The sequence below is a fragment of the Microcebus murinus genome, chromosome X (assembly GCF_040939455.1).
Source record: "Microcebus murinus isolate Inina chromosome X, M.murinus_Inina_mat1.0, whole genome shotgun sequence".
Classification (NCBI taxonomy): Eukaryota; Metazoa; Chordata; class Mammalia; order Primates; family Cheirogaleidae; genus Microcebus; species Microcebus murinus.
Window position 1 is genome coordinate 58,751,483 of NC_134136.1, and position 26,454 is coordinate 58,777,936.

At 42.7% G+C, this 26,454-nt stretch overlaps 1 protein-coding gene across 1 annotated transcript in view; it reads right to left on the minus strand.

The window, feature by feature from the left end:
• Positions 1-550: 550 nt before the first annotated feature.
• Positions 551-26,454, minus strand: part of HS6ST2 (heparan sulfate 6-O-sulfotransferase 2) — a 295,540-nt gene continuing 269,636 nt past the window's right edge. Inside the window, exon 5 of the mRNA XM_012764767.3 lies at positions 551-3,816. Within this exon, the coding sequence (XP_012620221.2) occupies positions 2,937-3,816 (880 nt within the window). The 3' untranslated portion in view covers positions 551-2,936. The remainder of the gene's footprint in view (positions 3,817-26,454) is intronic.

Here is a 26,454-nt window from a genome sequence, read left to right on the forward strand (position 1 = left end):
AAATATTTCAGGTTCTTGGCCTACATGTTCCTGTTCACCGTTCTTCCCAAGGAGCCATGGGATCTTTATACAATTGAGACCCTTGGCCACTCAATTGTTGCTCTATAAATGGTTGGTGGGCAAAACCTAAGTATAAATAGTTTACAGGCTGAGGATACTTAACATTCCCCCCCAAAAATTTGTGGCTTTCTTCCCTCTAATCCCTTGGAACTGATATCTAATGTCTCCTTGGAAAGGGGCAAGGAAAAATCATCCCCACCCATAACCACAAGGATTGCTTTGCAAAGAATGCGTACATTTTGTGTTCTTGACTTTAAACGCTAATATGTTAATGCTTACCTTTAACCTCTACCCTGCAAAAATAGAGGGGAGAATAAAAAGTGCTATTTTTCCTTGCTACATACTCTTCAATATGCAAGTATATATTTTAATAACTTTTCAATTAAAACATATGCATATTTCATTTATATAGCAAGGCTTGTGTTTCATACACAACTTTGTTTTACTTAAAACATGATTCCCAGAAGGAACCACCCCAAATTAAGGGCATTTTAGTGAGGGGGGTTGGAATGGGCCATCTCATTTTCATACCTGGCTGCCAAGAGGAAGAAATGAAAGGCCTTGTAAGAAAAGAATTCTTTTCTGGTTGGTGAGGTCACAATGTCTAGTGGCTAAAAACCTTGAAATCATGAAATTACTCAGAGCCTGTAATTTAAACTTTATTTCATATCTATTGTTAAATTACACAAAAATCAGTGAATGGTTTGTAAAGCTACACCATTGGACAGATGTTTACAGATGAAATCATGAGATTTACATTATGATGACAAAAATGTATATTTATAACATCCCCTATATACAATCATCAGTATAGACAGAAAAAATGCACTTAATCTTTGCAAACCATGCACACCACAGCAATAACACAAAATGTTTTCTTCCTGTAACAAGCTTTTCCACTGGCTCAGGCTTCATCCTGCTTTCCAACAGTACCTATCAGTTTTAAGAGCAAACATTTTCAATTAAAACTAAACAAAATTGAAATACCATTGTGATCTACAGACTATTTTAAAAACACAATGTACACAAAATAGTTTTACTTTAAAACACTTTGACTTCAAGGTGTGTTTTTTTTAAAAAATTCCTTTTAGTTTTTTAGGTCTCAGAATTCCCAGGCCTGCAATACTGTCAGACAAAACAAAATCTAGAAATAGTGATACAAGCTCAGAGTCAAGAACATCCATTTTAAACCCAAAAGCTCAGCTTCTTGTTCAGCGTGTGGCCGTATTATTACAGATGAAACTAGATTATACACACAAGCAGATTGTACAAGATATGATTTTATAGTCACACTTCTAAGCATGTCCCTCTTGAAAACATAAATGTCACTTCCAATCACCTTGTTTGATTTCTAGCCAAGAGGTTAGTGCAAGTCCTTACAAAAGAGTAGCAAAATCCATAAAATGAAAACTGCCCAGAATCATGATGCTTGACAGCATAGCGGGTTACATACTTCTTTATACGTTGCTCAATTCATAATCGATACCATAAAAGTGTTTTTGCACAGACTTACACTACTAAATCACTCTCTTTAACTCATATGTTCCTGATACTTAACCTCACTGCAGAACACTCTTTGCTTTTGTTCTTTGTTAAACAAAAACCTGGTAGAAGGGTTTGCCCAAAGTATCAAGGTGCAGCTTTTGGTGTTACTGAATAACTCTGGCTATCCTAATGCTTATTCTACCATTTTTGGTTCTTGTAATTTTCTACAAATCTGTCAACATGAAAAAGAACTAATGGGCTAGAAATAGTCAGCCCAACTGGAAACATTACAATAAAGATGTGCAAAAAGTAAATAACAGTTCACATTTCAGGTTCAGTTCTATCAGATCAAGAATAACTTCAGCAATAATTTTAGACACATTATCCTGTTCAAGAGTTTCTTGATAAGGACCTCACTACACAAACATTGATAAGACAATTCTATAGAAAGAAAGTCCTGACTTTAATCCAGGATTATATACCACAATAAATTCAGCAACACACCATTTAGATGATGAAGAAAGATTCTATACATGGGTTAGTTTGGAATGAGCACAATTTGGAGAAGCCTTAAAATGAATGAGAAGCAGCGCCAAAAAGATTCCAGAATTGTTGAAATTACAGTGCCCTGAACGTGTCTGGAAATTAGATCTTTATATTGGTGTTCCATTTGGAAAAAAATAGTGTTTTGTTTGCTATGAGATACACCCTGTTTAAAACCTTTAAGCAGTAAAAGTTAGAAAAAGTTTAAAATTTTAAACATCTCTTAAATAATAAGATATGAGTCCTGTTCTTGAAAAGCCAATATTTTTACATAAAACTACCCATGTTTGAGAGAGGAGTTTTTTATTTTTACAGTTTGGTAAAATTTATCATCAGTTGTTATTCTATTTAAATAGATTCCTTGTTAAAGTCAGAAGAAAATGAAAGGTTTTGTGTTTCATTTTAGCCATTTTATGTTTATACTTATATTTATCCCTGGGGGAAAAAAACGTATGCTTCCAAGATTGGGTCTTAGTGCATCATGAATAATTTAAAGTCCATTTCTTAGCCATAAGTTAAATGGTCACGTTTCATGTTTGTCTCCATGACTAATTTAAGAACTTCTTGAAATAGCTAAAAACAGCAATTTCTGGTGAGTCTGGTTCGGCTTTTGGATTTCATAAATAGTCCAACAAAAAAAAAAAGACAATTTAATTACATATTAAGATTTGTGTGACCCACGCACAGTATAACATTTAATTGAAAGGCAACTGTAAAGGCAACATCTAAATTTTTTTGAACTTCCAGAATTAAGGAAGCAGGATGTGTTTGGACACTTTCATCTTTTAAGATATGCCATCTCTTCAGTGGCGCTTTGGGAGAAGTGTGCACAAGCTTTTCTGAGCCATCTAACGCCATTTCTCTACACTGCCTATGTAGTCATTGGTGCCATTGCTGGTGTTGCCTTCGTTCTGCTCTTGGCCTGGGCTTTGCTTCTGGTTTTCTCGGTTCTCCTTCTGGCTCGGACTCTGAGTCAGATTCTGAATCAGATTCTGAGTCAGATTCTGATTTGCATTCGGATTTGGGTTCTGACTTGGATTCTGACTCGGATTTTGGCCCTGGCCCTGGCCCTGACCCTGGCTCTGGAAATGAGTCTGAAGGAACCTTCCCTTCAGAAATTTCCGTTGTTCCTGACGCTTCCGCCTGGCCTCCTGGTGCTCTTTCTGCCTCATAAACTGATACCGTTGCAAAAAGAGGTCTTTTGCATAGCTATACAATTCCATATCCAGAAAATTCAGTCCCTCAATACGCTTTTGGATTTCCTCATTGATCTCTACGCTAGAGGCCCTAGTGGTGTTATATTGGGTAAACGGCGAAATAAAGTTCATGTTGAAGGTTTTCTCAAACAGATACTGGGTCTTCCGCTGAAACTCAGTGAGGCCGAAGAACGCCATGTGCTTCAGATTCGATTTGGCACTTTCCAGAAGGACCTTGTTTCTTTGCTTTTCGGGCATGACAGAGAGGTTGTAGCAGCCTACCAGGGTCAGGTCAGAGAGCATGCGCACCTGGCGGTTGTTGGCGAGATTATAGGGACAGTCCATGAACTCCTTGAGGGGGCAGCCAGACCAGTCATCACCAGTGTAGCAGCTGGGCAGCTCTTCAGAAGTTGGGGGCCTTCCATCACAGACGTGCAGGGATGCTTTCCATGTCGCTCCTCTCTGGACATGCCTCCACTCGCTCAAGTACCGGGACACTGGGTCTCGGAGAATGGTGATGTAGTGGAAGTTCCTATGGACAAAACACAAATACCAACAGTCAAAAAATGTGAGTGACATAAGTGGAGTCAGGGAGGTACATGGCATATGTGATGTTCACTGGCCAATAAGGAAGGCAAAGTGGAAATGACAGAGATGGCACTTGTCCTGTGAACTGTGCTGCAGTCCCCTCTCTTAGTCCCACTAGCCTGGACACATAGCTAATTTTCTCACCCAGTTTGCTGATACTGCACCTAAAGCAAGTATGAAAAGGTTAGACTCAAGACATCGATGTCGTTTCATACTTTCCACCCCTAAAGCCCCAGGTACTGATCCTGAAATGGAGACTCAGTGGAAACAAATGATTTGTCGAAGTGAAATGGAGTTGGTCAATGAGCTCAAATTCCAATCTTTCTTATTAAATATGCACAAGCATTTTTCCAATATCCAGTAATATCTTATTTAAATAACAAAACCTCCTTGAAAGAGTGTTTGATATGATACTCTTGATTCTGTCCGTTGTCATAATATGGCTCGTACGTTATGAAAGTGGAATGTAGAGATAGGCAGAGCAGCCTGGGGCCTCCAGAAATAAACATTGAGGTTAGTCACTGACTGAAATAGAGGTGGTAGCTGCCAATGGCAAATATGCAAGCTACTACGTTGGTCTTGGCCTTTGCTCACATGATACTATTCCAAGGATAGGAAAGTTAACTCTATCAGCTCCAAAATGTCCTATTTCTTTTCCTACTGAAAGGACACGTGGATGTCAACAAGTATGGAGGTTTTACTGTATGGCTATCTTCCCTCTGGAGCTTCAAGCAGATGAAGTTCTTTGCTCAAATAGCAGACCAGCAAACATTTAAACCTCACGCTCACATACTCACACGCATACACAGTGGACGTGCACACACGTGCCACATTCCAGAAACATCAAGGTCTATGATGGCATCGGGCATACTCAAGGAGAGAAACAGCCCTGGAATTGTGCCTTTCATGAGAAATGAGTTTTCCCTCAGGTACAGTGGATGAAGGATGAGGTTATGCAGGGCATATTGTGGATGGAAAACAACAATAAACAGTTTCTTAAAGGAAACCCGGAGAAAGGCTTGCCACTTTTCTGAAGTATTCATTTCCATCTGAGGCAGCAGTGGTTCTCTGTACATGCTTGATGAATGCTGGCTGATGTTTTCGGAGGAAACATTTCTCCCAATTCTTGGGCATCCAGCAACTCAGGCATCCTGGGATCTATACTCTGTGCCTCTATTCTGGTGTTTCCTCTGTCGGGCATGATCTTTCTTCTTTGACTGGAAAATTCTGTTCATCCTTCCAATTCCAGCTCAAGTACTATCTCACCTTTGAGAAAATTTACCCCACCCTTTGCTGTCCATCATTATTTCCTCCTCTGTGTAGCCACAGCGCTTTCATACTTAGTCTTTGTTAAAACACTTGTGATACTGAATCACAAGGACTTGTTTCTAATTCTACTTAAACTCTGTTTTCCAGGACAGGGGCTCTGTCCTACTCTTCTACGTAACCCTCATCCCGTCCATTCCATCTTTGCACCTGGCAAAAAGCGAATCTCAGTAACTCCTTTAACTGCTTATTTCATGAATTATTCTGGGGAAGAGGAAGGAAAGAGCTGGGGACATGCCTCATCATATAAAAACTCTGGATAATCTTCCAAGTGCCTTGTGAAAAAATCACAGGAAGGGTTTATTTCCTTTAAAAAAAAAAACCCCACTTTATATGTTTTTGTGAAATAAACAAGCATTGGGAACAGAAGAAGCATCTTCACTTATCTCGTAACTTTTCCTAGGACCTGACCTTGCTGGTGCCACTAAAATTCATCTCTGTAAGGAGTCACTGCTAAAGGAGCACCTTTTGTTCCCCAGTAGCCTTTACCCACAAAGATGACTACTATACCCATAGGCTCCCTCCTTCCGCTTCTAGTTTTAGTATTCATTCACTGATTCAGTATATATTTGTCAAGACTTTATGCTAGCCCTGAGGCAATAGTTTAGTGGCAATTAGTCTGATTATTTGGAAAAAAAAAAAGAAATTTATTAGGTCAAGTGACACATTTGGATTAACCTTTCAACCAGCTTTTCCAGGCATGCATCATAATGGGGGCTGCTGGGTGTTCCAAACCCCCATAATGGAGTCACCTTCATGCTTAGCTGACAGTCCTCCTGCCCTAATTTATTTTATTGGCTTAAGCCTACAGTGACATCTTCTGGTAAATCTTAAGAGTGCACCAGAGTGCAAGCCTGAGGCTCTCCTTAAAACACTTGTCTTTGCCTTTCAGAGCAAATAGATCCCAATCTCCAGGGTTAGTGCCAGAATCCATGTTAGGAGAGCACCACCCTCACATGAAGAGAGAGAGAAGGCAACACAGAGAGTCAAAGACAGACATTCAAAGAGTCTCTTATGTGATGGGTGTGTGGATCAGAAGGTTGCTTAGTGCCCGGATGAGGGAAGTACAGCCCAATGTGAGCAGTGTCAGTCTCTATGCTATAAGACTATCACTACAGCAGAGAAATGAGAGGAGACTGTACACACATGCACCTAACTTCCCTCGTGATACCAGCTGCCTAGACTCAGATGACAGTATCTCTGGAGATTCGATGAATATCAAAAGCCCCCTTGTTCCCGGGAAAATAGTCTTGGGGGCCCAGACTGCCTCAACTGGAAGCACTTATTGTTGCTTGAAAATACGATCCGATGGCTGAAAAGAAAGATCTGCTGAAGGGCAGGTCTCCAGTGTTCAGGGGCCTCCCGAACTGCCTAGCGTGTTGGAGGTGGGAAGGCAGGAAAGGATAACACCTCAGATGTTTTGTTGGATAAAGAATCCAGGATGCTCATTATTGTGAGGGAAGAGCTTTTAGGGCAGTATCAGAGAAGCAGTCTTCCCATCCTGAGCAACTGAGGCTGTGAAAGCCCAATCTGATGGGGACGTGATTAGGGAGGGAACCAGACACAGAAACATGGACGGGACTCTTCCAGTGGCCAGCTCAAGTCAGATGGGTTCAAGACTTGCTTACTCGCAGCACCAAATGTGTGCCTGGCACTGAGACAGGCACTGGAGATCCAGCTAGGGATAAGACATGGGAAAGTGTTTCAATATAATGTGGTATTAACAACTGCAGTGAGTACAGGGTGCAATGAATGCACCTCGCAGCGATTTTTAACCTAGCCTAAAGATGGGGCAAGAGTTTCTGTAGCTTTATTTTGAAAAACAAGTAAGAATTAGATGAGGCCAGGAGAGAGGAAAGGAGGATGAGACAGAAGGATCAACAAAGGCACAGAGACATGAACCAGCCTGTTGTGTGAGAGAAAAGAGCATTAAAAAATCTTATGAGAGTCAGACATGGTGGCTCACACCTGTAATCCTAGCACTCTGGGAGGCTGAGGTGGGTGGACCGCTTGAGGCCAGGAGTTTGAGATCAGCCTGAACAAGAACGAGCCTGTCTTTACAAATAATAGGAAAATTAGCCAGATATGGTGGAGTGCACCTGTAGTCTCTGCTACTCAGGAGGCTGAGGCAGGAGGATCACTTGAGCCCAGGAGTTTGACGTTGCTGTGAGCTATGATCACACCACTGCACTCTAGCACGGGCAACAGAGTGAGATGCTGTTTCAAAAAAAAAAAAAGCACCTTATGGATAGTTAAGTAGTGGCAGGAATTGAAGATGGAACAGTAAGTAGAGACCTGGTTATAAAACAGCTCAGATTCCATATTAAAGAATTGAGACTTAATTCTACAGGCAACAGGGAGGCCTTTGAAGGGGAAAGGCTTTAAGCAGGGGAATGACATGATGAGATCTATGTTTTAGAAAGGTCATCATGTATGGTGTACGGAGATGAAATTGGGGAAATTAGTTAAGAGGCTACTGCAGAAGACAGTAGCCTGTCTTCTGCTACCGAAGGAGGGGCTGACTAGAGAAATATTTAGCAGGTAGAAGGGACAAAAGGAATGCAGGGAAAAGGGAGGAGGACGAGTTCAGGATGCCTCTCAGGTCTCTGGAGGAAGGTTTGAGGTGCCCCTGGGACATCCATGTAGAGAGTTGGATGGACAGATCTAGCACTCAGGGAGCAAAGTGGCTGAAGATAAAGATATGGAGTGGTCAGCAGACATGATGGTCTACTTAGGGATCTATTTTTAATTCCACTTGTGGGGCTTCAGATATTTGAAGACAGCATTTACATACCCCGAGGCTTCTTTTCTTTATGCTGAAAATGGTTTTCAACTATTTTCTATACTACGTCAAGGCCTCTCATTATCCTGTCGTTTGCCTCTGCACTGTATTCCACTTTATTGGAACATGGCCCTCCAGGCATGATCTGACAAGTAACAAGAAGGGACAATCCATCACCTTCCTCATTCTTGACACCATTTCTCTTAAAGTGGCCTCAGATCACATGGACCATTTTGGCAGCCATGACACACCGGCAACACGCAGTGAGCTCAATTGTTTCATTCTTTCACATAGATGCCATTTTGAAACCCAATCTATATTGTCCTGGACTGATGCAGTTTATTTGTGGCCCTGTTTAATTTCTTCATGTTAGAATAAGTCTAAGCCTGTCAAAACACATGTGGATTCTGATTACGTGCCCCGATATCTTCACCATACTTTCAGGTTCCTGTCGGCAGTGCCTGGATCAGGCATTGATCAAAACAGAACAAGATGCAGGTGAGAGCAAGTCTGTGGCATTGCTGGAAATCTCCCTCCAGGTTGACATAAAACTGAAGGGTGCTGCCGAATGGACTGACTGAATTTTAAATGAGTGAGACAAGCTAAGCCTCAAGAAAATCATACTCAGCCTCTTTCAGTTAGTAGTAATTGGAAGGGACTATCTATCTAGCGACCAAATGTGTCACTTAATTAAAATGTCCAGGTGTCACATTTTAAAATTGGAGTCACAACTCCCCATAAGTTACTGGGGTTAATTTAATGAGTGTTGTATGCCCGTGGTACCCTTATAGGCACAACACAGATAAAAGTTTGCCACGTTCTACTGCAAGACAGTTCTCCAGGGGGCCTTGGACCCACCCAGTCCTCCTCTCTTTCTTGCTCGTAGTTCTTAAGAATATCTATAGAATGTGCTGGGAGTGCAACACCCTGAGATAAGGAGGAACTGCCTGAAACAGCCCAGGCTTTGTTCCTCTCTCCACTGGAAGCAGGATATCCTTCAAAGCTTTGCCCAATGAGTCACGTGGCCCCAGAGGTATATAACCAAGGACTGTCTTTGGATGTCCCTCAGCTATGATGCAAGTGAGGCATGCATAGTCAGGACACCATCCATCCCAGCCAGCTTTCTTGAGTCCTGGGAAACAGGCTCACAATGGAGCGTAGGCTTATTTTGTCCCTTGCAGCCTTTTTGTAAGTAATAAATCTGCTTCATGTAACTTGTTGCTTATGAGTGTGTTCTGTCTCACCTGACTCAGACAAGTTTATAACCAGTCACAGTGAACCTGCTTCGCATCTACAGGTCTAGCCAACTTTGTCCTGGCATTGATAAGCAATTGTGGAAATGACAGCAACCAATGAAAGCGTTGTCCAAGCCAGAAACCTAGGGGCCATCCTTGACTCCTCTCTCTCTCTCACAACCAATAGCTAAACATTCCCTTAAGTCCTGCAGATTCTAGTTCTTACCAGCTCTTGAATCTATCATTTCCCCAACTGCTTGGGGGCAGGCCCTCATCACTTCTCTGCTGGATCACTGCAGCAGCATCCTGGCTGACCTTGGGCCTCCAGTCCTACACCACTGCCATACCCTGAGATGGCACGCATCTGACCTGTCATTCCCTAGTTAAGTCCTCTCAGTGGCTCCCTATCAATTATGACATGAAGTCCAAGCTCCTCCACATGCTAGACACAGCCTAATGTGACCCAGCAACCACCTTTCTTTCTGTCCAGCTTTATTTCGAGTAAGCTGTCTCTACACAAGTCTTTTTCAACTGTGAGGGATCCCTCCCCTGTCCTGCCCCCAACTCTGGGCCATTTGTCAATATCTGTAGACATTTTGGTTGTCACTGCTAAGCGGGAAGAGTTACTATAGGCATCTAGTGGGTCAAGTCCAGGGATACTGCTAAACATTCTACCACACACAGCCTGCCCCAACAAAGAATTATCCAGCCCCAAATGTCAATAGTGCCAAGGCAGAGAAATCCTGCTCTAAAATCTTCCAAATTGGTGTCAGGCAATGACCCTACAGGCCCCTTGCCTTTGTATATGGAATGCCCACTCTTTTGAATGGCTTCAGTCTGTTATTTGTAGGTTACCTGGCAAACTCCTTCAAAACTCAACTCAAAGATTGTCTCTCCAATGAAACCTTCTTTGACCTCCCTGGACAGAGTTAAGCATCCCCTTCTCATCCCCAGCTGCCCTGGAATTCTCCCATTGTAACATTTATCACACTGTGCTATGATGGTCAAGTGATTTTTCTGCCTCCTTCACTGGTCTATGAGCTCTGGGAGGGAAAATGACCATGTATCATTTATCAACATAAGCTCCTCAGGGCCTGGTACAATATTTGACATAAAATGAGTGATTAATAAAAGATTGTTCAATGAATTTCTGCAGTGGAAGCTGCAGAGCTTAGGATGAGCTAATAGGAAGATGCTTATCTTATTCTTTGATAAGAAAAAGCCACTAGGTGTCACTATGAAATAACAGATATACCATTTTATACCTGTGATAGAGCAGCTTAAGGAGATCTAACTACGAAGGAGATTTAGTTATATGTAGCTGTTGTATCTGACTTTTTGTGCAGTAGCCCAGTTTAAAAGAAGGCTGGAAAGTTTGATATTAAAAATAAGTAAGAGGTTAAAAACAAGCAGCATATTTTTTTCATTCTTATTTTAATAGACTATTTGGAACTAAGTGGCTGAGTTCTAAGTCACAGAATCCTAGACTTGTCAGAACAAGAAGAAACCTTTGAGATAGCAATTCATCTAGATCAAACCCTTTACTTTAAAGGTAGGAAAATTGAGGTCCCCAAGAAAAAGGCAAGGACTTGTCCACAAGTCACAAGTTATCAATAGCCCTTGAGAATCAACCTAACTATAAGGAATATTCCAGGGCTGAAGGCCTGTATTTTTATTATAGCAGATCCTTTCTTTGTGTCCATTAATTACCTAGGACGGAACACTCAACTGGGCCTGAAAGAACTTAGGCACCCTCATGAAGGGAAAACCTTTGGCTGCTAAGAGAAGGGCTCTTCCTTATACCAACTGCCATAGCCAGGAGCTAGGGGTACTTTGCGCCTGGCATTTATACATTAACTCTCAACAACCCTGTGAATCATATATTATTATTCCCATTTCGAGGATGAAGAAATTGAGACTCAGAGAGAAATGATTTGACCCAGGGTCACGCCTCAAGTGAAGCATGGGTGTTCAGACTAGACCCTGGTCTCTCTGACTCCAGAAACTGTATGCTTCCCATCCCAGTCCTAAGGCACGAACCCAGGACTTCCAGCTCTATAAATATATGGAAAAAGTGGTTGTCAAATTGTGGCTTCACACCAACAGCATTAGCATCGTTTGGGAACTTGTTGAGAATGCACATTCTTGGGTTTACTTACTGAATCAGAAACTCAGGGGTTGGGGGTTTGGAAATCTGCATTTTAACAAGCCCTCCCAGAAATTCTGATGCACACCCCACACTTGAGCTTGAGAACCATTGTCCTAGGCATGTGGCTTCAGAGATCAGAAATCTCTCAGAGATCCCAGGAGGCCAGAGTGTGGGCAAGCCAAGGGAGCCCCGAGTGCAAGCCCTGAACTCCTTGGACAAATAGGATGCACATTTCTGTCAAGGGCAAGTCCAGGGAACGTTGCCTGAGCAAAGTTCTAAGGATCATGCTGTAAACATTTACTTTCCTTTGAGGCTACTGGTTCACAAAAAGCCAGGATAAGGTTTTCCTTGCACTATTCAAAGGGGAAATAAATATCAAAGCCATTTTTTTTTTAATGGAAAAAGGCCAGCAAACCAGTATCAGTTAAGGTCATAGGAGTGATCAATAAAAAGTTAATTTAAGAAAAGAAACAAATTCTTAGCCCAAATCAATAGGAGTGAACATTTTATTATATCTGTAGCTTAGTTTTGTATTTTTTTAAAAGTTCAGCCTTTGCACATCTTGTTATTGGAGTAATGATGAGAGGTGGAAAAATAAAAACTGTGGTTTGGTGGTCCTATGTAAACTCTGCAGACAGTGGGGGGTGTATATGACATTGAGTCATTAAGGCTGAAGGTCTGGTCTCCTTCCTCAGCTAAAGGTGTCTAAACTAACTGCATGAATCCTCCTATTGCATGTAAACGACTCAATCAAAGCTCAGAGGATGACTGTCAGATCAAACAACATTAATATGTGAGCACAGACTAAATAAAAGTATAGTAAATTGAATCAAAGGCAAATATACCTCTGATGGGACTGTATCCCTCAAGCCCTGGAGTTGCTTTTTTAACTGATTTTCTTGTGTGGCTCATATATTGACAGTCCCCAAAGAGGAGTTCCATAAATGCTGTTATTAGCAGTGGCAGGAGTCTCATAAAAGAAGTGTGAGACTTCATGAGGGGACTACTTTGAAGCAGGTGGACACTCATTTGGATGTGTTGATTTTGGTACACTTGTCACAACAGTTTTGTGGCTTATTAGTCATGAATGAGCCATCACATTCGAAGACAGTAGGTTACACAGACACCCATGATTTCATTTGATTGTCTTCACAACACTGAAAAAGCCTAACGATCTGGATGCTGAACTGCTTCTTTTTCTCTTTAAGGTAATGCTGTGGGCTCATAACTTAGCCAGGCTTCCTGGGCAACCCATGAGGTAGAGAGCAAGGTCAATTTTTCAGGGCCCAGTGATCTATAAGACAACCAAGAGTTTCCCTGGTCCCTTTAACGGATTGACTTGACTCCTTAGCAGGGCATAACCATTCTAGGCAGAGCACTTGCTGGACACAAAATCAACTTGGAAGAGGCTGAAGGTCTCATAACTACCAAACATGCTATTCAGTTCTCCTTGCAGGGATTTTCTGCCATTCTTCACACCTCACCCAAATGAATAGTTCTGTGTATATAAAGTAGCACTTTAATTAATTGATTTTTTTGCCTCTGGTTAACTGAAAGTAAACCCATCTGTGTGTATGGTGAGGAACACTCAATGGAGCACAAATGGGCTTTCATTAAACAGAAGAATGTTTTTCTATGCCATTCTTTTTCTCTTTCTTCTACAAAGCAGGAAAATGTGTTTTCTTTGTTGAAAAGAAAGAAGATTTCTAAAGTCTGTAAATTCAAACTCAAGGTGGAATTATTCACACAATCACTCCTGGTGATATTTACTTCTTTTTAAAAGAAACTGTTCTCCTTTTCCCCAAAGCCCAGTGGGTTCCAAAGTACATAAATATATGGGCTCTTGCAAGCAGTGAAAAATCTGAGTTCTTTAACAAGATGTGAAATTCCAAGCTTTATGACCCATAGTCACCAGACTTTACCCAGAATCCACTCAATTGCTTGGCATTATGAAAAGTTTTGAAGCTTGTGCTGTCCCTCCCCAGAATTTTTGCATCCTAAAATTATTTTGTGAGTCTCGGTTCATTAATACTCAGTGTGCTTTGGACTTGGAAAGAACATTTAGAAAAAAATCCCTTCAGTGTGCAGATGAGGTAGCTGGGGCCCCGTGAAGGGATATAGTCTCCCCAAGTCACATGGAGACCAGTTATGCCACTGATTAACAAACTCAGGCTTCCTGACTTCCGTTCTAGGAACTCCTCCCCAACAGAGAACTTTGCAGCCTACTGAATGTTTCTGTATGACATCCCCTGTCCAACTGCCATCCCCTGAGGGTTGGCATCTAGGGCAGCCAAGGGATAGGGGTGGCTTCTCTCCCAACCCTGAAACAAGAATGGACAGAGGTAAGGAAGAGTTAGCTCCAAATCCCAGTGGATAGAACGAGGCCTGGGAAATTTCTAAGTGTCCCCACTGGGATCACTATGGTTTGCTCTTTGGACAAACATCCCGAGTACCTCTTGTCCTGAGAATCCATTGCTCCTCTCCTGCCTTTTCACTGACCAGTACATCTCTAATAAAGCATGATGTGTTCTAGCTCTCAACTAAAATGTCATAAAAACGGTAACTTTGTGGCATTCAACTCAGGAATGGGCACGCACAAGGAGAGGACGCAGTGCCCTTTTAGCCCTGCAGGTAAAGGGCTTGGCCTTGGATTGCACGATGAATGTTTAATCAATCCACGATTAATATATCAACTCTGGGCGACCTGGACGTTGCCATAATTAGAACTGTAGGCATGGTGAGGAAGCCTTATTTATTTATGTACATGGGTGCCTGCTTTCAAAGAGCTTAGAATTTAGTTGGGGAGATAGGACCGCAATTCAGTGAGGGGAAGAGATCAAGGTAGAATACAGTTAAGTGCTAATTGTGTCATAGAGAGGGTTAGTAAACAATAAGTCAAAGAGGAGAGAGTTTACTGTGTGCTATGCTCATCCAGAAAGGCTTCATGGAGGAGGAGGAGGAATCTTATCAGACCCTAAAGGATAGAAAGGATTTGACTAGGTGTGTGTGTAGTAGTAGAATTGAGAAGTGCTTTAAGTGTTTTCAAGCACACTGAGATTTCCAAGACGCAGAGGAAGATAAAGTATCTCATTAATTAATTATTATTTATGCTGATTACATGTTGAAATAATAATGTTTTGAATATTTTGGGTAAAATAAAATACATTATTAAAATTAATTTCATTTGTATCTCCATTTTTTTTTCTTTTTTTTTTTTTTGAGACAGAGTCTCGCTTTTGTTGCCCAGGCTAGAGTGAGTGACATGGCGTCAGCCTAGCTCACAGCAACCTCAAACTCCTGGGCTCGAGCGATCCTTCTGCCTCAGCCTCCCTGGTAGCTGGGACTACAGGCATGTGCCACCATGCCCGGCTAATTTTTTATATATATATCAGTTGGCCAATTGATTTCTTTCTATTTATAGTAGAGACGGGGTCTCGCTCTTGCTCAGGCTGGTTTTGAACTCCTGACCTTGAGCAATCCGCCCGCCTCGGCCTCCCAAGAGCTAGGATTACAGGCGTGAGCCACAGCGCCCGGCCTTTTTTTTCTTTTTTTTCTTTTTTTTTTTTTTTTATTTGAGAGTATTCAGAAACAGGATTTTTTTTCTTTTTGATGTGGATACTAGAAGAGGTAAAATTACAGCTATGGCTTGCGTTGCAATTCTATTTGACAATTCTGTTCTAGAGTCAGACTTCCTGGGTTCACATTCCAGCTCTGGCAGTTACTAGCCATATGTCATCATGGGCAAATAACCACTCTATGCTTCTGTTTTTTTTTCATTTACATGTGTGAAAAATCACAGAGTGTTTATGAAGATAAAATGAGGCATTATATATAAAGTTCTTTTAACTGTGCTTAGAACAGAATACTCAGTAAATGTTATTAATACTATTACTATTCTTTTTGTTGTTTCTGTTATTAAACAGATAAAGATATCCAGCTAAAAGGTGTTATTTAACTTACCTAGAATCACAGAGCTGGTTAACCACAGTCTGTGAGGTCTGTGTGACTCCTGAGCCCAAACTCTTGTCCACTGCCCTGGCTGATGCCCTACCTGGTCTTTGCATTGTCACTCTCAGGTGTGTCTGAGTGTCCGGCGTGTGTGCTCTTACCCCTGGGCTGTCCATCCTCACCTGGGTCTGATCACAGCCTCGGGAGCCACAGGCCAGGAGCACAACGGGCGTGAGTGGAGCAGGAAATCTGAAGTGGGTGGCAGTTGGATATGCTGGGATGTGAAAAGAGGAGGCCAATTCTGTGGCTTTTGCGGGCCCCTTACAGAACCTTACAGATGGCATCTGAGCACTTCAGAGTTGAGGGGCCCGGGGGCGAAGGTGCAGCTGATGACCATTTTAGCCCCAGCTACCCATGCCACAGATGCCGAAACCAGATAGCCAGCTCTCTTGCCATCTCCAGATTGTGAGAAATCCAGACACACATAGAATCATTTCTTTAGAGACCTCCACAGAGACAAGGAATCAAGTAACAGGCCTTTTTCACATGGTAGGCAGTCAATAAATATTATTTAAGGCAATTTTGAGCCGGCTGTAAGCCAGTTCCACTCGCTCACCTGGGCCTGCTGTACACACGCTGTCTGGGAGGCGGGCACCACCAGTGTGCTTTGGAGAGAGAAATCGTTAGAAGAAACTTAGGCAGGAAAAATGCCTGCTCTCAGCATCGTGCTATTTTCCAGAACAGCACAGGGGAAAAGTTTTCCCCCAAATGAAGGCGGCCCCTTCTTGAGCCCTGGATTGATTTTAATGAGCTCTAATATTGTTTTAAGGTGCTGAGAGAGATGAAGTGCAAACCCTGGCTTTTGTGGTGAAAGCAGAGACCTCCTTACCCATTTAAACTGTAAAGAATTGGAGCCATTCAGAATTTCAAGGGCTGGCAGGGTCATGCCTCCTTTCCCCTGGGAGAGGTTTTTTTTGTTTTTTTTTTTTTTTTTTCCAGGTATGAGGCTGCAAAAGGCATAATCACTGAGTAGCATGGCTGTGCTGCATGTGGGGGGAAACAAGCATGCTATACAGTAACTGGCACAGCCTTGTTTTTGTACAATGATAATATTGGGAGTGAAAAAATAACTCCTTCATCCCCCACCCAACCTCTCTACCTAAAGCATCTGATGTCACCTGGAGTGAATACAGGAAGGGGCACTGAAGACATGAAGATCCTGCTGGAGCAGATGGAATTATAATAATTTTTTTATTAAGACAGAGTCTCTCTCTATTGCAGGGGCTGGAGTGCAATAGCATCATCATAGCTCACAGCAACCTCAAATTCCTGGGCTCAAGTGATCCTCCTGCCTCAGCCCCTCAAGTAGCTGGGACTGTAGGCGTGTTCCACAATGACTGGCTAATCTAACTTTTCTTTCTTTCTCTCTCTCTTTCTTTTTTTTTTTTTTTTAAATATGGGGTCTTGCTCTTGCTCAGGCTGGTCTCAAACTCCTGGCCTCATGCAATCCTCCTGCCTCAGTCTCCCAAAGTGCTAGGAGGCACCATGCCTGGCCAAGAAGAAATTATTTTGAAGGTTATGTTAGTGCTGAAGCTTACGGGTGTGCATCAGAGATTTCTTTCCCATGGTGTAGATAAGAGACTTTGAACAACTGTGCTTCCCTTTTAAGACAAGAAGAGGCCCTTCCCTGGCATCAGTAGCCTTGCACTGAAGAGCCAGGGGTCCAGGTGTCCTCACCAGCCCTTCCCCGCTCACAGTATGCTCCTCCAAGTCACAATTTAACATCACACTGTAATGTCCTGGCACTTACAGAAAAGACATCTTTGTACCTGTCCAGAATGTGACAGAATGGGAAAACTTACAGTAGGTGAAGTCAGACAACTATGCATATCGTGAAATATAAGTCATGGCTCATGACTGTGTTTGGTGAAAGCATAAATATTCCACAATTTTTGACAGAGTATAAACTTTTTTTTTTTAAAAAAAATGGCACTTTACAAGCTCCATCTTGTGCAAAATGACAGTCTATTCCACTGAAAAGGGGTGGGGCCATTTTATTTGTCATGGTTGGGGACTCAATGAAAGGGGAGCCCAAGAATGCTCCACACCTCACTCCATGCACACACCAAGCTCTGGGTTACCTTCTAGATGAATGAGAGCCATGTCCCACGTGTGAAACTGGCCACTTGATGAAAGGCAACCTCCCCATGAAGGGGACTAATGGGAGCTGCCCACAGACAAAGGGGACAAACTCATACTCTGCACAGAGTATAAGGCATGGCAGGCCTTTCAGAAGTCACCTGCTCCAATCACTTTAACAATGAGAATGCTCAGGCCCAGAGATGAAGGGCAGGAGCTTGTCCAAGGTCACATGGCCAGTTCATGGCAAAGCCAAGGCCCCAAACCAACGTCTCTCACTCCTTGCTCCATTTTCTGAATATCATGCTCAAGGTGACTGACAAACAGATATCAGCTCTAGGAAGAGGCAATCCTTCTGTTTAGTGGAAACTTACTTATTCTCCACTGTAAGCTTTGAAACCCATAACGAAGGATTCAAAGTCAATGCTCACCTTAAGAGAGACGTCTGATCCTGACTTTCCAACTTAAGGCAAGTGCTCAAGGACAGCACCTTCCTTGGACTCTTTTCATTCATCATTTATTGTGAAGACATGTCAGTGGGAAGTCAGATTCACTTACATGCTGCATGAGCCACCTACAGAACTTTCCCTCCTGGCTTGGCTTTTCTCCCTGGAATTGAGGTTAATGCTCAGAGATAGCAACCCACAGCAAGGTAGATTTAAGGCCACAAATAATGGCTCTAAATGGCATCCCCTTCCCACAATAGTTTTTCAAAAAGGTCATCTGAAGAAAATGCATTGATATTAGTGCCTGGGAGAAGGAAGGGAGGGAGGGAGGAAGGAAGGAAGATGGAAAGGAAGGAAGAAAAGAGGGAGGTAAGGAGGGGTGGTTAATACCAATCAGAAATTTCAAAGGGTTTCCCCTGTTCTTCTATCTTTCGTTCCTCACTCAATCCCATGAAGTATACGGGACAAGATATAAAACTCTCATTTTACAGATGAGGAAACTGGGCCTCAAACAAAGGAGGTGGCTTGCCCAAGGATACACAACTAGTCAGCGGCAGGTCTAGGATGAGAACCCAAGTCTCCTAACTCCCAATTCAGTGTTTTCCCAATGTTTTCTCTGTTGCACATTAAGCCCCACATGGATGTCTAAACAGTCCATCAAGGCTGTACATTCTTTAAGAGCCACACGACTCGGCATGTCTCCTATCTCTCAGCACAGGGCTCAGGACCTCATGGGAACTCAGACTGGTGTGTTAATTGATCGAACGTCTAACCATGAAGACTTGAAATTGCCCAGGATGCTCCTTTCTGTCCTCTCCCACCCTGATGTACACATCAATTCCTCCTCCCACCAGTCAGACCTGAAGGACATTGCCCGCCAAGCCACACAGGCCCCACCTCTGGCTGCTGCAGCTCTTCTGACCCGCGGTTGGTATTTTCCCAGCCAAAAGAGACCACTGCACTCACCATACCATTTGAGAGGATGAGGGAGGCCTCTTCTTCTCAAACTGTTCTCCACTGAGGCCTGAAATCCCACCCTTAGTTACTATTTCTTTTGTCCTTTATGACCCAAAGACCTTGGTCCTCTGATCTCCCATCCAAGCACTAACTAACCAGGCCCGATCCTGCTTGGCTTCTGAGATCAGACGAGAGATAGGGCACATTCAGACAACCTTGATCCTCTGAACTTCTCCATCCCTTGTCCTATACCTCCCCCTTCCTCCAGGCTTTCCCCACTGGACTCTCTCTAGGCTTAGTCTCCTCAAAACCTTACATCCAGAAGGAAAGTTATTAGAAAAACTCATTTCCCCAAGGTGCCATGCCCTTAGCACTACCAGAAGCATTTCCATTTTAAAGAGGCATCCCCTAAGGAGCAATGCTGTACCCTCTTCACTTATGGTAGAATTTCAGGCAGCAGTAGAGCAGATAGCATAGGGCAGGAGGCCTTCCTAAAATCATAGCCTGTAGGAGACTGGCTATTGTGTGCAGGAGAAAGGCTGCTTCAATAGTCACAATCAGGAAGCCTGTTCCTTTCTGCTAAAAGAAAGCAAAGGAATTTAAAATGAGGCCATTTGGTGACAGTTTTGATCAAATACTTTTTTCCTTTTCAGAATCATGAATTGGTCATGAACACTCTAAGTTAAAACAAGATTTGATTTCCCCAGGGCTATTTTTGAAGTCCTGTTGTTCCCCATCCCACCTCCTTCCATTTAACATTCATGAGTCAAGGTGTTACCAGAAATGTGTGCAGGAGCACACATCGACCTTCACCTTCCACACAGTGGAAAGAATATGTTGACAGCCGAAATATGGGCAGGTCTGTTTTGGAGAGGCTGGTATTGCTGCATTTCAGTGTACCAAGCACAGCTCAGGTGATGAGTGGGTCACTTCTGAGGTTCCTAAATAATCAGAAATATTTATATTTCTCAGTTCATTTTTAAGGATTAAAGAGCTATTTTTCCAACCCTTTTTTGAAGGCATAGCACCCTATTTCTCCTCTACTTCTAAAAAGTTCTCCATGGCAAAGATTTTTTAACAATACACATTTTCTTCTTCTCCCAATCTTCACAATAAGCCTGAGAAATGGACAGGCCTACTCTGTTTCATAGACACAGACATTAGTGCACAAAGAGGTGAAAGGTCTCACAGCTAGTAAGTGATCAAGTTACATATGTCTTAAACCCATGTCTAGACGTCCAGACTCATTTTGCTAACCCATGCCACTTTGCTCATTTTAGTTTAAAATGAAAGGAATTTTGCATGACACGGTGCAAACAGAGCTTTCTGCTACACCCTAATGGGACATGCAACCAGGGCCCGCCTTGTGGGATGCTATGATTTTAGGGGTTCTGGGAAGCACAGCCCCTTCCTTTCATAGTTGACCAGGCATCCACAATGTAAGCTTTATTCCTTTGGCTTAAAGATCTGCATTCTGTAGCAGAGGGGCAGGAGATAGGCAGCACAGGGTCATAAGCCATTAAGACTTATCAGCCATTTAGAAGGGCAGGGACTAAATGGCCACTAAGATATCCTTCTTGTGGGTTTAATAATCAGATCCTGCATTGGAAAAGGGGTGGAGTGGGATGGGGAAGGGGTGGAGTGGGGCATGTGCATTGCATGTGTAGAGATGGGCACTGAGTTTTAAAGGGAAAAAAAGGAGGCCAAAAAGGAACACTGAGGACCCAAAAGGCAAACTTGGCTGCCTTAGAATTTTTCTGGGATTGAGGACGTGTCAGGAATGTCTGGTTTAAAAATAAATGTCAAAGCAAAGATATAAAAGGTAAAGCACAAGCTTTGCAGAGAAAATTAGCAGACTGATTTTTAGGTGAATTATGTCTACAATTTATCACTAAGTTATTGGTCCAGTCTCATCTTCCATCTATCACTGTTCCCCCTGCACTGATCTGATACTCTAAGCAAACCAAACTCCTCTTTCCTGTGCCTGACATTGCTGCCCATGCCTTTGTTCACGCTGTTTCCTCTAGACACAACATTGCCTGCTCTACCTATCTTTCCGAATAGCACTGTCTTCTCTAGGCTTCCTTCTTCCTGATGTTCACAGCTGAAGCAGCCGTGACTTCCTCTGAACCTCCAGAAAGGGTTGTCTGGACTTCTTTGAGGGGACCTTGTTCTTCCAACTTTGTGATGTGTATTCATGTCTAAGTCTTCTCTTCTCTCCAAGATGGTAGGCATCTTGGAAAGAGGGCAGGTCCTCTTTATGTATCTTCTTCCCTCTTCCCATGAACCTGGCTGGACCAGAATCTGAGAAAAATAGCCAACCATTGATAATTGCTTTGTAGTTAAGAGTTCAGACTCTGGAGTCAGGAAGTTCTGATAGCAAGCCCCAGCTGTGTTAGTTACTTAACCTCTCTAGATCTTGGTTGCCTTATCTGTAAGCATCTGCATCAGAGTAGTGATTTTTCAATGAGATAACCCATATAGAGTGCTTAGCATGGTGCAAGGCACCTGGTATGCATTCCACAATTATTCACTAGTGATATTATTTTTCTCTTAATAAAATATGCAGCCCTCTCAGCTCCCTGTAGCAATAACCTAATAGAGTCATTATCCTAAAAGCAAAGGGAATCACATTAGGGGGCTTTTGGGCAAGAGTTTGTTAAATGCCCTGAATCACACTGTATTTACAGTGACATTTTCCCCATCAAAATGCAGGGAAAGACAGGAACTGGTTTCAACTTGAATTCGATATTTCTGTGGCCCACACACTGAATGCCACCGAAGCCTCCATTCCCTGAGCAGCAGTTGTAGAGATGGAATAGTGGCAGTTTTTCATTTTCCAGAGTCCACTCACCCTTCCAAGAATCTCAATGCCTCATTGATTCATAATACAGTGCATAAAGATTTCATTTTTCCTGCCCACAGTGATACATTATGGAGGCAATCTGTTTTGCCACTGAAAAGTTTGCTTAGTAGAAAAATTTGGAGTTTTGACATTCAGGAAATTACAGTCATCTGTAAAACACGATTGATATGCCAAGGCTAACATTTTCATTGCACTCGCGGAGCCAGAATAACTATGATAAAATATGTGTTACCCCACACACATTTCAGGATCTTTAAAGGAAACATTAGTTAGCTCTGAGAACCTCCTGCCAGGGCTCCAGGACTATAATGGCTGTGCCAGTTAGCTGTTCGCCATTCACAAGGATACCTCCATTGACCAAAACCAAGACTCAGGTTCTAAAACAAAGTGAAAGATCAACACATCTTCTGAGTTGGTCCTGGTCTGAAGACTAGAGCTATGTTTTCCCATACCACTAGGTTCATGCCACGGAAGGGAATCAAGAAAAATGAATTTGAGAATTCTACCCCCATTTTGGAATTGTTAACCAGCCACAAAAGGTACAGGATATAGATTAGGTAGAGCTGGAAGGTGAGGCCCTACAAAAGAGAAATTTGACTGTTCTTTATCTGTCTACAATTTAAACTTGTTCTGTATATTTTAAAACCCCATGTATTTTTTTGTCTCTTTCCACGTATAATTTTCAGTGTTAAATAACATAAGAAGTCCAAGGCTCTGGAATTATCCACTTGTTCAATATTTGATTTCAGAATGATAAATGCGATCAATTTAGCTGAGAGGTGTGGATGATCCCCATGGCCATACTGGGGGGAGGGAGGAGTCCATTCAGGGTCAAGTTTGGCCAGGTTATGAACAGTTTTTACTTTGTCCTCGTGCATTGGGGGCCACGGGAAGTACACGTGCAAAGTGTGTGGTTCCAAGGCAAAGGGCAGATGCCACTGTTCTTAACATTGGAAATGGCTTAGAGTGATTCGTACCCAGCCTTTGGCCAGCTTCTTCAGGTACAGAGAAATGCATTCTCCACAAAACATTTAAGTCTGACTCAGGAATCAAGCAGTCTTTAAAGACCTCAGGGAAGTACTGCACGCACTCATATTCAAACAATTATTACAAGTGCTCACTAATCTTTTACTATGTGTGACATACAATTCTAAGTAGTTAGTGTGTATCAATACATTTAATTATTACTACCACCCTATAGGCAGGTGTTCCTATTATCATCCTTATTTTGTGGATGAAGGAACTGAGACACAGATAGATTGAGCAACTCTCCCTAAGTCACACAGCTAGCTAGTTATATGTAGAAAGCTGGGATGCACATCTCCAACAGGGTGACTGCAGAGCGCATGCTCATGATGTATGTTATGTTGCCTTGCCTAACGAAAAACTGTAAACGCCCTCTCTTGTCAGACACGCTGCCTGGATTCTTTCACAAGTGCCCCATGCCTGTGGTAGAAAGGCTTTTTTGTCCTCCTGAAAGCTCTTGGCAAAACTTCACTCTCCTCCTGCCCCACATTAAAGCTTCTTGCAGCTAACAACTTAGCTTTATTCATTTCCTGCCTGCGATCACACAGATGCTAGAGGGGCAAGGCTAAATAAAGCCAAAGGGTGTTGGGAGGAGGAGAGATGGCTGCCAAAGACACAGTTGGGCCATGGCCATGCCTACCTAAGAATACTGGGAGACCCTGCTTGCCCTCTACCGGGCTTAAGCTTTGAGGGTACACATATTCAAGGTTCCGGAGTCCCACTGCTCTCCTTTGGGCCTTATTTCAGCTGATTTGGCAATTGGTTGAAGGAAATTTAAAGAAAGGGGAGCAAGGACTCATCAGAAGAACAGAATGAGGGGACAACGTAGAGGCTGGAGAGGTGGAGAAGATGGAAGGGAAGAAAGGGAAGTTAGGGAATCGGGACAGGACAAAAAGAGGAGTGGAGAACGGCAAAAGCACAGGTAGGGAGGAGAGAGTAGACTGAAAAAGAGGAGGAGATGTGAATGGCATGAGGTGAGGTGAGGTGTGGAGGAGGCTTAGAGTGGAGGGGCATGGAGGAGAAGGGCAGACGGAGAGGCTCTCGGTCCTCGCTTCTGTGACCTCAATCCTGCCCGCGTGCGCTCTCCTCACCATCCCTTGACCGCATGCTGGATACCACGGGAAGGCTTTTACACTGCACGGGGCTCCAACTAGATGGCCTTGCTCTTTTCCTTCTTGGAAGCCCAAGTGCACTTAGAGTCAGGACCTGTCTTCTTGTCCTTAATTTGGACACACGTTACTTTTTTCCTGTGACTGTGCTATGCACTCTCCAGGGGTGGGAAACAGCTCTTAACAGCATGGTTTCTGGCTTTAAATCTCTCTCCTACCATTACAGGAAATCCTTTGAGCATTAGGGAGACTGACATCTTAAGCCTCTAGTAGTCACTACTTCATATTTATTAGCACAGACTTTATTAGAAAGTAAATAAAGATCCTTGCAGGCATGGGCTATGAGACAGGGCAGTTTTGTTTTGGAGGAAAGGCACTGCTTAGAGAGTACAGGTGCTGGGAGAAGGAACGAAAAGGACAACCAAAGGAAGAATGGAACAAGTGCCCCAAATACTTCCCTCACTTAAGCACTCCCCCAGAGTTGATCTATTGGATCAAGTGTAAGAGCCCTGATATGTTCGTGTTTCTATATAACCGTTCTTCTCTATTTATATAGTACACATGGACTCAACTTTCAGAAATAGTTCTTAAATATTCCTAGGCATGAGTAAGAAAGGCCTTGGAAGTCACCTCAAATCCTCTGTGGAAGTAGGCAGGATATAAAAAATGTGGGGCAAAAATAGAAAGCCTTTCCTTCTTGTTTATCTTCAAGATGACTTACAAATTGATTTAGAGGGCTTTATTACTCTGTGAGTCACACACTTGGCTTATAGCAGGTTTTCAAAGCCAGGCACCATAAAAAGGACCTAACATATTGTGAGAAAATTCCAGGGGCACTCTCACCCAGATGGTTCCTGTGTTCACTGCTGGGCCTGCCTGCCTCCTGACACCACCCAAGAAATTGAGGGAACTGCTAGGGCATGGAATTAGCAGCAGTAGGTCTATTCAGTACCCTCCTCCTCCGGGGTGAGGCACGTGACTGGCACCCCTAAGGGGCTGTTTTCAGATGAGACTCTCACAACTTGTGTGGGTTGTTGAGAGTGGGAAGGATTTGGAAGATTCCAAGCTTATTATGCACAGGCAAGAGACAGGCACCCACAGCGCTCTGGTCCCACTTAACAGTGAAGTCGGGCTTTTCATTTCAGTGCCTCCAGCTTCAACCCACGCTAACCAGGCCCATTTCTCCTTCCGTGGTCAGTCTTCAGGACCCCAAGAAAGCAAGGCCTTTGGAGGGCTCTGTAGGCACAAGCCAGCAGACGGCTTCACGCATCTCTTCCAGTAGCTTCCCGGCTGTTCTTTCCATCCCAGCCCCCTCCGCAAAGTTCTCAACAGCTCCATCGATTCAATCTGTTACCCACTTAGCAATTTTCTTCATTTCTGTCCCTAGACAGTTTCTCTCACACCTCCCCCTATTGTTCTGTTTCTTCTATCTCCAGGATGATCGATGACCCAATAGGCATTTACATTTACAAAGCAATTGCATTTACATAAGATAGCTCTTATCTACAGCCGAAAGAGGCACAACTATAATACATATATAATAGAGAGAGCACCTATTCATCACCCCACATTTACAGTGCCTTGGTAAAGGATAAAGGATAGACTGTTCTAGGAATTGGTATATGGGGGGAGAGAGCTCTATAAAATTTATCACTAAAGGTAATCAATGAGTTCCAACTAATGCACTCCATACCTCGAGGTAAAAATATACCCAAAAGTATGGGGAAAGCATATTTACTCCTTAAAATTTGCTGAATTTAATTTGAGCTTTCATCGATTTCATTTAATACAAAGATTATATAATCAGGAAATCAGTACCAATTGAAAATACCAAGTCTAGTATTCACCCATCAGGGCTTTTTGGTAATATCCAGTAATGGCAAGAGACTCTCATTTAATTGAATTGGAAATGCAACATATATTAGCTTACAGAAACTTAATCAGTGTGATCAAATTAAAACGGGCCACTCAGATGTACCAGTCCTGATTAAGGCACTTGCAAACATGCCAGAATTATCAGAGATTTGCGATGGTAATGATTTAAACTCAGGTTTCTTCTCTGGGGATTCAGACCTGGAATTTTTTTCTTTTTACTAGACAATTAGAAAACTCCATCTTTTATTTTGAAAAATGTTGCAACAGTATTATTGACATTAATTCTCAAAGGATGCAGCATAGTAAGTATCATGTGATTTTTTTTTTCTTTTAGTGGTCATTGCCTTCTCTTTAAGATGAGGATCATTAATCTCAAAGCTTTAGCTCTTAGGAGTGGTAATGAAGTTTGGCAATGGTGAAGTGACCATTTTAAAAAGTATTAGGGGAAAACTCCACTTTTCTGCTTTCTGCAAAGCAGCTCTAGGTTTCACCGAAAGGGATTTGCTTATAGCCCTATTAAAAAAAAAAAACAAAAAACCAAAACGCTTTGACTGAACTGGCCTGCTGTCTTGGGTAGAAGACTACAGAATTAGGCCATTTCTTTTCAGTGTGTTCTTAATAGACCATTATAAACACTATCTTGGGAGATGTGAGTTACTTTTTCCCCCCTTTTAAAACTCATCTTCCTAGCTCACCACTTTTTAAATGAAGCAGTATTAAATCA